This window comes from Myripristis murdjan, chromosome 1 (assembly GCF_902150065.1).
Source record: "Myripristis murdjan chromosome 1, fMyrMur1.1, whole genome shotgun sequence".
Lineage (NCBI taxonomy): Eukaryota > Metazoa > Chordata > Actinopteri > Holocentriformes > Holocentridae > Myripristis > Myripristis murdjan.
The window spans coordinates 30,006,716-30,020,819 of record NC_043980.1 but is presented as its reverse complement, the minus strand read 5'-3'; the positions used below and the strand labels follow the sequence as shown (position 1 = coordinate 30,020,819).

Here is a 14,104-nt window from a genome sequence, read left to right as displayed (position 1 = left end):
AACAGTGAAGGCTTTCACTCCAAAGTCATGTTTTTTTTTTGTTTGTTTGTTTTTGTTTTTGTTTTGTTTGTTTTTTTGTTTTTTTAATTTTTTGAAATTTTGAACTTTTTTTTTTTTTTTTTTTTTTAAACATAACACAGAATAACAGAGAATAGAATTGAACTTTATTGTCTAAACAGGGCAGGACATTTGTCCTTGGCCTCATCTCAGATATAAGAAAACATCACTTACAAAAACTACACAGATGCTAGACTACAAAATGACACAAGGAAGCATCAGTTAAAATACACCAAAATATACCACAGTAAAGATTTAAAAAATACTCCATAATGTGTGTTAGTGTTAATGCCAGTAGTCAGTATGGGAGAGTGGTGTCTTTTTTCATTTTGTGTGGAAAGAGACGATGGCTCCTATTGGATAACAAAGCTCTTCAAATCTAAATCTAAATTATTTATGAGTAAGGTACAAGTGTTAACACAGGTCTTGACCTACATGGGGGGATTCAAGATGTATCCTGTGATACTGTTGACATCAGCATGTGAATATGGAGTCGATGTGAAGTCAGTCGGCACATGAGGTGAAGCTTCCATATGTTAAGTTGCTGATAAATTTAAGGCAAATGGCAGACTGTGTTTGTGGTGTGTCACGTTACTACAGTTTAACTGGTCCACGCTTTCACCGAGCATCCTGGACAGATGTGTCATATTTATCTGAGTAACTACAGATCCTGGGAGCCTTCATCTGGTTCATCTTCCAAAGTCTTCCTCTCCTCTTCAATCAGTGGCCACTCATCTGCAGAGGCTACAGAAGCCTGTGGAGAGAATAAAACACATAGGGAGGCTCAGTCTGAGTGCTCCTTTACTTTACTGACTGACTCATTCATTCATTCATTCATTCATTCATGTGATCACTGACTTCACCTGATCAGAGTCATCTATTCTGGTTGCGTTCGCCATGTCAACATCCTCTCTGTATTTATCCAAATCCTAAGAAAAAGAAAAACAGCATAAATTAGTTTGTGTTATTATAAAGCACTTATCATTACTGAAAAATACAATGTGTTAAATCTGCCATGAAAATAGCCCTTTTAAACTTGCTGTGACAGCATGGATGGAGTGAATAACTGTTGAAAATTATGTTGAAAATTATGAAATTTATTGCTCATCATCATCATACCAGCTCATCCTCATAAGCAACTAGCACTCTTTTCATCCTCATGTCCAACCTGAGAGAGCGGAGAACAAGATGTTAAACAACTGGCTGAGGACAAGAAAACCATAACACTGTGGCAAAGTTTGTTAAAGGTGCAATAGTAAGATTTTTTATTGCCTCGTAGCATGAAATTGCTGCAATATACACTCAGTGGCCACTTTATTAGGTCCACCTGTACGATCTAATACAATCCAGTACAATTGGTCTGCCATAAAGTTTCTTTTATGATGCCTATAATGGTCAGGTTTTCTTTTTGTCACAGTAATAGAGGCGTTCATTCAGTTCTATGTTTGGCATTGAGCTCATAGTTAGTGCTGCTGTTGTACTGAACTGCATTTTACTGAGAGCTGTTTCTACTATTCTGTCTCCCTCATGTGTATTCATAGGGGGGGCAAAAAATTAGAAACACCTCTCCATATAATGTAGTCTAGTGCAAGACCTCTGCAAACTACAAGAACTGTTGCACTGAACTGCATTAGATTTTACAGCTGTTTTGCTTTCTGTTGAGCAATCAAGATTGGCCAATACAGACATGTCTAACATCTTTCAGCATATTTCCTGCCCATAAGATTCAGTTCAACAGAAAGCAAAATCTTTGGATTTGCAAACAAAACATTTTGATCCCAAATTTATTTTACTTAAAATAAAATATTTTTGGAATGAAATGTTGATAGTTTTGTTCTCAAATCTATTTTTTTTTTATTGCAAACCTATTCTGTTTGATAGCATAATAAAGAAACGAAAACAGTCCATGCTGCTCTAGCATGTATCAGTCTTTAGCAATTTCATGGTAACTGAGATCCATAAAAGTTGCTAATTGTTTGGTGCCCCTTTAAGGATGCAATGGCTATCATTTTAACATCGGTAAATGATTGCCAGTGTACATGCAAAAGTATGATAATCAAAATTAGAACAAACAAGAGCTGAAAACATCACCAAGAAGATTGGCAGCCTCTAGTGGCTACACTGCATTTTACAGTGTACTGTGTGCAACCAGATGGGATTTTGCAAGAAATCTGACATTATGACACCAACAGATATTTCAAAAGATTTCAAATCATTCACAGCCTATGGTGGAGCGAGAGAAAGGTTGATATAAATCAATATGTTTGTCTTCTTTGGTAAAGTGAAAGGAAAGCATGACTGAAGACAAAGACTAGCAATGTCCTCTTTGTGGCAGGAAGCAACTGAGTTTATGGGTAATGTGGTCTTGACTTTGAGAGACACTAACAATAACAACATCCCAGGCATGAGTTAGACACTAACAATGGCCTTGGCCATGGTTTCATTTGTGTATAATGATAATCATTCCAAGGTTTTATAATTAATTTAACTAACAACTTACACAGACTCCCCTGCATACTGCTTTCGTCCTGAAAGGCGAGAAAAGAACATTTTAATTCATTATCAAGGTTTAGAGGTCACCAGAGCACAGAAACAATGAGTAGCAAAGGAGAAACACAGTCCAGGAAAGGAGTGCACTGTGCAATGACAAATCAACTTTTCTATATCTTCGTTGGGATAAAAAAACTCTTCTCTTGCTCCCCTCAATATGGAAATCAGCAGGATCAACACCAGAGCAAACCTAAAGCTGCTAGGTACTAAGTGTCTTTCTAAAGAGCAGATTACCCCCACTACACCACCTTGCTGACAATAGATTAAGAGATGGAGAAATTATAAACTCACTGTACACCACTCCAACACAGCAACAAATGGAGACCAAGGAAACCAGGAAGCTGAAACAACCAAAGACAGCAGCCACCACGGAGATGGGGAGACGATTCAGCACTGGAAGAAATGGAGGAAGAAGAGACCAAAATAATAGTGTTGCAAACATTTGCATTAAATTTTGACAGGACTCTTGGTCCGCAGATGTCTCCATTAAACCAACAGATCAGCACTACCTTCTTTATCTAAATACCACTTCTTGCTCCTTAAGGCAGCGGTATCCAAGGACTCAAAGCTGTCCGACGCTTCACAGTGGTACGTCCCAGCGCTGCTCCTCCCTACGCTGATGAGGAGTATGGACTGTTGTTGAGGCTGGTCGACCACCACGTAGAAGGTTCCTCGGCCCTCTAGAAGGGTCTCATTGAGGAACCACTGGTACCGTGGATGTGAACCCTTTGCCACCTTGCAGTAGATCCTCAGGCCGATCACAGCAAAGTCTTCTCCAACGTCGTAGTCATAGTGCATTGTCACGGGCCCCTGAACCGGCACTGTTGGGGACATTACGGAATTAGCCATTTGCAGACAGAAGCATGGACACACAGAAAAGAATTACAACAAATAGATAAGACAATGAATTAGTATGTCTGGGAATCACATAGCGGACATACCAACTTCTAAAGCTTTCCATTCGCTATACGCAGTCTGGTCTCCATTGTATGCCTGGCACTGAATCCATCCCAAGTGTTGCCCCAAAACCACCTGAACAGCAAACTCGGCACTCAGCTCGTTGACTGTCATGTTTTCCACTAATTCTCTTATGTTGTACAGTGAAAAAGTGATGGGTGGAGTCCCCTTTGTTGACTGACAGGTAACCACGGCATAGTAGAGGTCAGTGGCCTCTTTTAACACGGTGAAGGAAATATCAGGATTTGACACCACATCTGTGGAAACAGACGGGAAAACAGATGTGATCAGAAGCAAACAGGACAAACGAGGATGTTAATTTCATTGCCCCTTATTCAAAAGAAACCGAATTTAATGTAAACTGTGATTTTTGACAGCTTAGTCATCAGTCGATAGCTCACCTTTGACTGTGATTAGAACTTCCGAGCTGTTGGAGGTGAAGATCCTGGTCATGTTGAACTGGTTGGTGGCCACACACATGTAGGACCCGCTGTCCTGAGAGGTGGGTCTAAAGGTGACACAACTGATTTCAGGAACATGCTTATGATTGTTCAGATGTTGTCAAAAAATCTCCCCTTATGCTCAAGCCCAATTCTCTGTCCAACTTAATGTTTTGCAAACTCTTGGAGCACTTGTTTTGTCCTCTGTGGTTATATGGACAGGCTGTGTTATTGTGCACCATCTATGCACCACCCACTTGTGACAGGTGAGGATAAATAACAAGCACTCCCTCCCATTGCTTGCCTGATTGACACAGATTCCATGATAGATATAGGAGACAGATTACATAAGATGGCCACATCTGAGAAATGCACTGCACCTCTTGATAGTCTGTTGAACAAAAGCTTGTTGTAGGTTTGTTTTATTATACTCACATGTAATGGACACACCGAAGAGCAGTGTTTAAAGTCTAAGTCTGGAAACAATTTAACGTCCTAATAACATAATTCTGCTTCAATCACTTTTGCTATTCAGCTATGAACCTTTTATAGGCCTTTTATACAGAATACATGGTAAATGATGTCCAAATTGAGATTTTTAGATAGACAGATAGATAGGCCTTAATTAATGTCATTAGTACCGACTGTGTTTACCTGCTATTTCATGTTAAAATGGATGCTGTGAAAAAGGTCATAAGGTCATAAGACTAATTAGTCTACACACAATAAAAGGTAAAACAGGGGTCATGAAATGAAACTTTTTTTTAAATGAAATGTTGACATGCTGTAGCCTTCTCCTACTCTTCCTTTTTTCATAAAACAGGGGTATGTTAGACAGGCTTAACATAATAATAATAATTGAAGAACCGAAATGGCAAATACTTTTTCGCCATTTTTTCCCATTTCTACATTTCTTTCCCATACTAGCAGGCCTGTTTTTTTTCCACTACAGCCCTGCTAGAGTTGTATATGGGGGGGAGAAAAAACAGGACATGGGAGTTTTTTTCTTTGCTACTCTGTTCATTTGACTAAAGAAAGAGTTGCCAGGCAGTTGTGTTTGTTGTTGCATCAGTTTCACTAGAACACCAGAGTAATGTGGACTGCACCGACCTATGGACGAAGAGTTGGCTCCCTGTGGTATAGTGGAGAGGAGAATGAGAGACAGGCTGGCCATTCAGCAGCCAGCTGTAGGAGACATGGTTCCCAGCGGTCAAATTACAGAGCAGCTTCAGTGTTTTCCCCTCAAAGAACTCCACTGCACCTGATTGGACGACAACCTCTGCCCCGTCCACTGGCTCTGCAGGGCAGGGACAGCAACAGACTGATGTCACAGCCGGGATCTCAAAACCACAGCAGTACTTTCTTATTGATGCTCTCACTGTTTGGGCAATATAAAACTGAGGCAATGCAGCTCTGCGTGTAGACACATTTGGTTTTGTTTACAATTAAGACAAAATCTCACCAAAAGGCATTGTTTGTGCCCTCGAGGCCTGATAAGCATGCTGAATGCATTTACTATCTCAAAATCATCTGCAAAGTCTTATTTTGAATGTTTTGAAATTTGCATTGTTTACATCAGTGTGTGTAATTTTTCCTAGTCTGCACTATAGCGCCATGGTTGCTCACATATTGGTATATCGTACAGTGAGTTTTGATTCAGTTTGGAAAAAACACTTTGTAAAGCTAAGATATTGTTTTCTTCAGTTGCTGTTGTTTCATTATGATTGTTATTATAACTGCACTATTATGACTGCTATGCGTGGCTCTATGACAACTCATGCTAACTAACCACAGAAATGAGTTAAAATTAATATAATTTGTGATTAACGCAGTGAATTTATGAGTTCTTGGTCCACACAAAGTGATATTACTGATCCTCCCCTCAAAATCAAATTTCTCATAAATTCAGATACACTGAGGACAGTTGCAAAACAAAGCTTGTACAAGTAGAGCTCAATTATGTCTTCTACTGCATATGAACGTTTTTATCTTTAGGGAACAAAAATCCATTGCTACAGCTTTGATGATTCATAATGGAAACACGCTGACTTTAGCTGGTTTTCATAGTGATACCACGTGAAACTGCTGTGAAAGGGTGGTTTTCCATTTCATATTATTGACTCTACTTACCTCGGCTCTGCTCGCTTTTGGTACCAGTTTCTTTTCTGGATTGCATTTCCATTGCACATAGAGCCGTGCTTTTTGTATTTCCTTGCTGTAAGCAGTGACCAACAGGGCGCCACTACCGGCAGGGCTTTGCGGTTCAATTTCTCTCAAGTCGGTCTGCCGGGTTTTCACACCACATTTTAGTGTCAGCTAAACTCGCTTGGAACCTCAATGAAGGTGGATCCAAAAATAGTATCTGGTAGCAGATACTACCCCAAAAATTTGCCTAATTTGAAACCCCAAAAAAAGCCGATTGAGCTGAGGCGAGTGCAGTAGATATGTGTGACATGTAGTGGAAAAGAGGCCAAAACTGCTGCCAAAAAAAGGCCCAGGTACCAGGCACTATCCACCACCTTTGCCTGAAGGAAAACCAAAGAATGCGAGAAGAGTCGAGTCGAGTTGAGCCGTACCAGCAAACAGCCATCTGGCTACTGTCTGACACTGAGAATTAGACTATTTTGGATAACTTTACACTAATACAACCGTACTATGAAATATGATTCTCTGGTTTCACAGCAACATAATTATCTCTGGTAATACAGACACTCACCAATCACCTGCAGATAGTGTCTGTAGCTGACAGTGGGCTGTATGCGAGAGTCGTTCAGCACACTGGCCTCACACTCCAGGTAGCCCTCATGGAGAGATATGATAAGCAAGGGCATGACTGCCATCTCCCCGCTCATGGAAGTGTATTCAGCCAACACCTTGCTGCGATCACCCTCCCTGTGTAAGGTTGATAATTACAGGAATTTAATAAACCCCATGCCACATTTTAATGAGGTGAATTAAAATTAACAGATGTTTACTTGACCATTAATCCACACATTTTCATCCAGTGTTGAGTGTCAACATAAATTAAGTCTCACTTGAATATCTGCAGTTGTATGTTTTCATCCTCTGGGTAGATGAGCACCTCACACTGGAAATCTACAATGTCACCCAATAAAGCCACTGAGGGCCCATCCAGCTCTGGACGTCCTAGCACATTAGCACCTGCCAAAATCACACTGTCACTCCACAAGCAGAATAGCGGGATATAAAATTATATAAACTGATCCACGCACACACACACACACACACACACACACACACACCCCTTAGCAAACACACATTTGCAAACAGCACCATTGACTTACTGCTCTCCTTGCTGCAGTAGCACAACCCTAATAAGGAAAAAGACAAAATAAATAAATAAAGCTTACAAAATCTTCGAACTTCAAAATGTTAAGTGTTTGTGATGATCATCTTACCCAGGAGGACGACAACAAAGAAAGCAAACATGCTCAAAGTGTATCCAGATGACGAAACAGTCCTGATTAGATGAGAATCGGGGAAGAATAACTGCCTTGAATGCAACAAGTGATCCCAAATATGTCGTTTGGAGGGGATTTTGTCGGTTTCGAAAGGAGGGTTGATGTACTGTAGTTACAGGGAAGAGATTACACACTTGGGTGCATGCACAAACACACACACACACACACACACACACACACACACGCACGCACTTTAAACACGTGCAGTGAACTGATAGTGTTATACTACACCTCCCTAGCATTACCCTCCCTCTCTCTAACTTTGGACTATTGCAATCATTCATGCCTTATGTTTGATGTTTTTCTTTTATATTGTGTAATGTATATTAAAATAAAGCAAACTGCAATACAATGACAAGTAGAATTGAAGCAATAATCAGGCAAGTCTTAGTGTCAAAAACAGCATTTTAAACATGGATTTTTATTTGCAAAAAAAGGTGGCTGAATACAGTAATTAACAGAGAATCACCCACTATGTTCTACTGATGGCTCCAACAATTACTCTGCACTGCAATTAGCAGATGAGGCAAAGCAACCATTGCAATGCCTACAGAGAGCAACAACAATGGCTGCTGATTTGAGAAGAGAAAGTGGAAAATGCAAGGTGTCATCGAGCGTCATATTGTGATCTCCATCATCTGAGAGAGAGAGAGGGAGAGAGAGAGAGAGAGAGAGAGAGAGAGAGAGAGAAAGAGAGAGAGAGAGAGAGAATGGTCATGACGTCATCTTGTTTCCACAGGTGTTAGTGGTTCAGTTTGTTGAAAGATGAAATTAAAAATCTAAAGAACAGTTCAGTTCAATTTCTTTCTGCATAATTAATAATTTTTCTGAAAATGAGTTTAAGAGAACTCGACTTGACTGATTAGAATTATGTTTACTTTTTTGTTCACATGTCACTTCAGCGATTACAGAGCTTTCTTGAACCATACCACATTTTAATCACTCTGCACAGTTATTCATTTTTGAGGAAGGATATTTTCATTAGCCCAATGCACAATGTTTTTTTTTTTTCTTGTTGTAATTGTATGTATTTTTTTTAATTATCTTTTAACTGTGTGAGTAATAAACAAAGATAGAAACGTTTATGAGGCTGCTCGTGTTCCTATTTTCCATTGTATGTGTTCATTAAAGGATAGCTGACACTGACTCAGAAAACAGCCTCATAAATGCATGTGCCAATCCAGGTAAACCACTGATATAGCAACGTCAAATATCAAGAATACATAACTGTTAATCATGCTTTCTCCATTTTTTCTTAATTCCAAAAAGCAGATTTTTTTTTTAAACATACAATGTTTCTACCAGGAAGCGTTCTGCTGATATTAAATAACTGTATAAATTCAGTTTAGTGTATGTGGGCTTGTGCACCTGATTGTGCACATCAGTATCTGGGCTTGGTGTGTCCATCTGCTGGCCCTCTGACTGGGATGTGGTTGGAGACAGACGACGCACATCTGAACTGGATTGGGAAAGTACAGACATTGTAAAACCGGGTGGTTTGACTTTTGGAAATAATAATAGTTATGAAGTCTGACAACATAAAGCTTACTTTGCTGTTGCAGTCATGGGAACATCGGCTGAGGAAGACAGAGACCAGCAAAATTACTTTTATTTTATTATTATCAGTTACTAATTCTGTCTTTTACTGACACACATGCTCACTCACTCACACGTACACACACACACACCTTGCTTGTGGTCAAACATCCTGAGCACACAGGCCACACCCACTCCCAAAAGTAGAAGCAAGAAGCAGCAGAACACTATAGAGATGACCTCTAGGGTAGCCATGGAAACCTCTGTGGAAGACAGAGCACAGGCCAAAGACATGTCATTCACTGGATTTCATGTTGGATAATTATACAGAACATTATATACTGTTTATATGAATGAATTATATGTGCTTTTTACTTGGTGGTGTTGCCGTGGAAGGTGTTGGGAGGTGCTCACGGCATGGAGCTAAGGATTCTGCCTGATCAAGAGTAAAAAGTGTTACGCGGTGAAGCGTGAAGAGATCCCGGACACGGAGGACATTTCTGTAAGGGCTTCTGTCAAACATTTGGTCACAACATCACAAGCGATTTTGTAACAACTGGTGTCTTAGGAATCTCACCCGTCATTTGGACCAGCACTGCTGCACTCTCCAACCAGGGTGCAGAGTCGTCATAGCTGTCCCGCACCCGGCAACGGTAGTGGCCACTCTCCTGCGGGCCCAGCTTAGTGAGGATGAGGGTACGTCTCTGGTCGGCGAGGGCATAGTGTGGGATGAGGGGCCGGATATAGGAGTCTGGCTCAGCCTCGGTGGGAAGGGGGGAGTCATTCAACAACCAGATGAAGTAAGGGAAGGTTCCTCGGCTCAGCTGACACTGCAGCCTCGCAGCGGTCATTCTGGAGTCGGCTCTGTACAGATACTCCACTTCCACTTTGGCATGACCTCCAACCGGCACTGGACAGAATGGGAGGGAGATGGAGAGAGAGGCTAAATGAAGAGGTGGGGAAGCAAAAAGGAGGGGATGAAAAAGAGAGGCATTTACTTGTTATATGTGCGGGACTCTTACCCACTTCCAGAGTCAGAGGCTCACTCATCAGCCGCTGCACCTCACTTTCCACCTGACACTGCGCCACGCCCATGTCCAGCCCGGGCACCACGTCCACAGAGAACCAGGCTACCAGGGACTCCGTTGCTACGACAGTGCCTGCTTCCTTGTGATCTAACAGCAGGTTAAAGGTGACTGGAGGGCTGCCCCTTGATGACCAGCAGGTCACATTACCGCTGTAACTGTCACCATCTTTGGAGATGGTGAAGGAGATCCTTGGTGTTGAAAAGTGGACTGGTGGCAGAGAGAGAGAGGAATGAAGAGAGGAAAAGATGGAGGAAGGGATGTTAACCCCTTAAACTGGCTCATACATAATCTGTATGTGCTGATTGCAATGCCTCAGTGAAGCTACATCACACTTACACTATGTGAAATAAACCAATGAAGCCACTGTTTTATGGCTGCAACATTACATCAAACAGAAAATGTCTAAATGTCTTTTGCATCATTTTAGACAAATTTTCCTGGAATTCTACAGGATGTATTTAGTCTCTTTTGAAACCTTGGGATCTCCTCTATAATTTAAAATGACGTTCTGAGAGTTTGAACAAAGCTCGGCCATGCAGTGTGCATTTGTGATGACGAACCCACCGATGGGAATGGAGAGTTGAAGAGGTTTAACAACAAGAGGGGAAAGAGGAAGCATGCACATCCAATCTCCATTTGGGCCATAAAAAGTCATGAAAAGAGGTACAAAGAGGAATAGCTATGCGATGGATAAAAACATCTTTCTTAACACTTTAGTTGATGTAATGTTTTAACTCTGAGGTTTTCGTCAGGCTTTGTTATTCATCAGGCAGACCTTAGCACTAAAACATTGCTTAAGAAAGCGTCTCTAATCTAATGTATGGATATTCCTCTCTGAAACCACTTTAGAACCAACAGAGATCCGGTTGATTTACCTTTTACAATCACCTGGACTACCCCACTACCAGAAACCCGCGTGTTTCCCATCACTGTGGTCCCGGCCATGCAAGAATAATTCCCAGCATGCTTTTGAGTCATGTTGTTTGCCACCAGCTTGTTCCCGGTGAGGTGGAGCGAGGGCAGGACCTCAGACGTCACTTCCATCATGTTGAAAAGCCAGGTGTAGGAAAGGTGGGAGCCCCTGGTGACATCACAGCTCAGGACGAGTTGTGAGCCCTCATACACAACAGGGGGGAACGGTTCAGACGTCACTCGTGTTCCTGCCACAGGAGCTACAGAGGAGCGAAGGATAGAGTGTTGGGGAGGAGGGGGGAAGGTTAAATTTTGACTTATTTTGTCTCCTGCAAAATAAAAGGAACATTAAAACACTAATAAAAGAGTAGCAGTGGGTGAAGTATCAGATTTTTTTTTTTTTTGATTCCTGAATCAATATAATTAAAAAACAAAAATCGCAATAACTTGTAATATCGAATTGCAATTCTTGTGGAATTGCGATACTTAAGTGCTTAAATGCTTAATTACTTGATGTGCGTCTTTTTGCAAATGTGACTGATGATATACGGTCTCTTGAAATGTATGATTCAACTTTCTGGCATTGTCTAGCATTAAAAAAGCAAACAAAAATGCAATAAACTGTGATATCGAATCGCAGTACCTGTAGAATTGCAATGTATGTCAAATCGGTACCCAAGTATCATGATAATAGATGATCCTATTGTCCAAGCCCCAATGAACATCAGAAAATAAAAAACAAGACACCATATTTTGAAATCTGTTGGGCGGATTGCCATGACATTTGGTGAGTACATTCATGCTCCCCACAGGATGCACTCTATCGATTTCGGTGACTTAATGGCCATTCCTCTTGCGCCACCCTGAGGCCAAAATGTCAGATGAGCACCCCAGAAGAAGATTCCTCTTGATTACAATGACCTCATGACTTTTCCTCTAGCATGGCTCTGTAGGCCCACACAAACTGACATCACAGAATAAATGGCAATAAATGTGCCACCTCACATCGCCTGTGTTAGAGCTGAAAAGTTATACTTGGACACACCGCAAAGACGTCATCCAACAGCCAACTAGCACATACTGTATGTTCTGCACCTCCATGTGAGGAAATAACTCACCCAGGAATTCAGATATACAAACTGTAAACAAAAGAGCATTTGCTTAACATTTTCACAAAACTCTTGCTGTTGGTCTGATGAGAGGTTGCAAATGGCACTGATGTTGCCAGCCCTTAGTCTTTTTCGCTGTGGAGGAAGAAAGGAAGAGGTGAAAGCGAAAAAGTCTGTTTCTCTTCTCGTGCATTGATTTGCTAAGCTGAACAGCCAATCAGAGTCATCTCTCTTATTGACAGACTCCACAATTCAACAGGACACACCGAGCAGGCTACGACCACAGACGCTCACCACAGCCGAGCACTGACCGACAGCTGACCATCGGCTGTCACAGCCTTCAGGCCAAAATGTAAAATCTGATTTCTCAAAATCTATTGGGTGGATTTTGATGAAATTTGGAAACCACCTTGATGCTCCTCAGAGGATGAACCCTGCCAACTTCAGTGACCTCATGACCTTTCTTCAAGCACCGACCTCAAGCCAAAACTTTACAAACTCCATTTTCCCACTGTCTGCATTCCCTTGGCATGCACCCCAATCTGACACCAGAGCTTGATTTGTCTTTTTTCTCTTTTATGCCTTAAGTTGTTGAAGGGAAGTAAAATGAAACAGATGTCTAAATAGCCTGAATGAACAACTTCTAAATGTGTGATTCCACAATGTCTTGTTTGATATCTAGTTGGTGAATATTGATCATTTAATGAATGTGTATCAGTGGAGAATATACACTATGATGAGTTTTATAACTTTGGTTTTAAATGTATTTCTGTGTGTGTTTGTGTGTGATGGGAGGAGATTTGGGTGGGCGTGCGAGAGAGGGTCAAAGGGGTGAATGTACTGTAATTTTTTAAAAATCTTCTTTTATTATTTATTTCACATTGGTTTATTGTTTGTTTCTCTCTTCCCTTCTGAGATGATGTGCAGTATTTAGGCACTATTTAGGTTCAGCACACCACCTCCACCTGTGTGTGTATGTTTCTCTCTCTCTTTCTATCTCTAATACTCACTCACTGCTAGTAGCCTAACACTGTTGCTGACTCCTGAGCTCCTTCCTGTTGACGCCTTGCAGTGGTACGAGCCCTCCGACGTCGCTGCAACTTTGAAGGAGAGCGTCACAGGTTGGTCCCCTTGGTGGTCGGTGCCTGTGTTGATCGGGACATTATCGTCCTTCATCAGCACAAAGGTCACAGGCGGAGGGAACCCAGGTGCTCGACACTGAAAAGCCACCTTAGAGCCCACATAGGCCATGTCTGGACCGGTCAGCACGGGGCGAGGAGACACTGACCCACCTGGAGGAAGAGAAAGAAGAAAGGAGAAGGAGAAGGAGGAGAAGGAGAAGTAGTTGAAAATTAGCCCTGAAATTTAATGCGATCAGGCTTTGGAATAAGTCTGCAGATCTACCCAAATGTATCCATACATCACATACACATTTTGTGGTCTAAATACACATCGTCTGAGCTGCTACACAACTGTATAATGTAAAGAGTCTTGAGCCAGAAAACATTAAGTTTATCACCATTTTAAAGTAGCAAATGCTAAGCTCCATGTGTTCAGAACCACTTTGATAAACTTACCTGTCTCGAGGACCAAACTTGCCAAAACTGAAAAGAAAAAAGAAAAACAATAAAAACACAATCACAGTAAAATTGGTAATGGTCTGTCAAATAATTAAATTACATTGTCACGTGTTAAACAATGTTTTAACTCACCCAGAACTGGCAGCAAATGAACTATCTGTGGATTCTTCATTACAGTGCTCTGTAGTCATCGCTGACATGGTTTCTCAAGCTGTTTGTGTGTGTGTGTGTGTGTGTGTGGAGAGGGGTGTTGCATGTGTGTTACAAATAGATAACAAACTAGGCTGTGTGGTCATCTTAATTTTAGTTTATCTATGCCATAGTAAACACCAATATAACAAAATACACAGACACACACACACACACAAAAGGAAAACAAATTTAAAAGGTTTA

The 14,104-nt window shown here is 41.2% G+C and overlaps 2 protein-coding genes across 3 annotated transcripts; both read right to left on the bottom strand.

The window, feature by feature from the left end:
* Positions 1-194: 194 nt before the first annotated feature.
* LOC115364437 (Fc receptor-like protein 5) lies at positions 195-7,550 on the bottom strand. The gene is made up of 13 exons (XM_030059012.1): positions 7,424-7,550; positions 7,310-7,336; positions 7,040-7,166; positions 6,721-6,896; positions 5,115-5,301; positions 3,966-4,072; positions 3,549-3,821; positions 3,117-3,428; positions 2,899-3,000; positions 2,558-2,585; positions 1,177-1,225; positions 921-986; positions 195-811 (listed from the first exon to the last, which is right to left on the bottom strand). The coding sequence occupies exons 1-13, from the start codon at positions 7,452-7,454 to the stop codon at positions 719-721; spliced, it is 1,578 nt and encodes a 525-aa protein (XP_029914872.1). The 5' UTR covers positions 7,455-7,550; the 3' UTR covers positions 195-718.
* A 381-nt stretch (positions 7,551-7,931) lies between these two features.
* LOC115363985 (Fc receptor-like protein 5) lies at positions 7,932-13,940 on the bottom strand. 2 transcript variants are annotated; one of them, XM_030058366.1, is made up of 11 exons: positions 13,844-13,940; positions 13,709-13,735; positions 13,142-13,423; positions 10,986-11,282; positions 10,045-10,317; positions 9,600-9,932; positions 9,398-9,454; positions 9,175-9,285; positions 9,036-9,063; positions 8,855-8,945; positions 7,932-8,124 (listed from the first exon to the last, which is right to left on the bottom strand). In XM_030058366.1, exons 1-11 carry the CDS (start codon positions 13,881-13,883, stop codon positions 8,104-8,106), a joined length of 1,560 nt encoding a protein of 519 aa, XP_029914226.1. In that variant the 5' UTR covers positions 13,884-13,940; the 3' UTR covers positions 7,932-8,103. The 2 variants fall into 2 exon arrangements, with proteins under 2 accessions (XP_029914226.1, XP_029914235.1); XM_030058375.1 differs by lacking the exons at positions 7,932-8,124; positions 8,855-8,945; positions 9,036-9,063 and having other exon boundaries at positions 9,210-9,285; positions 9,398-9,458.
* Positions 13,941-14,104: the final 164 nt, after the last annotated feature.

Coding starts and splice junctions, on each gene's coding strand:
- LOC115363985 (XM_030058366.1), bottom strand. CDS start 13,883: ATGAAGAATCCACAGATAGTTCATTTGCTGCCAGTTCTGG. Junction 11,283..13,141: donor TGTTAGGCTACTAGCAGTGA/GTGAGTATTAGA, acceptor GCTCCTCTGTAG/CTCCTGTGGCAGGAACACGA. Junction 9,933..10,044: donor GCCTCTGACTCTGGAAGTGG/GTAAGAGTCCCG, acceptor CATTCTGTCCAG/TGCCGGTTGGAGGTCATGCC.
- LOC115364437 (XM_030059012.1), bottom strand. CDS start 7,454: ATGTTTGCTTTCTTTGTTGTCGTCCTCCTGG. Junction 7,337..7,423: donor CTTTGTTGTCGTCCTCCTGG/GTAAGATGATCA, acceptor TTTCCTTATTAG/GGTTGTGCTACTGCAGCAAG. Junction 4,073..5,114: donor AGCCAACTCTTCGTCCATAG/GTCGGTGCAGTC, acceptor TGTCACCTTTAG/ACCCACCTCTCAGGACAGCG.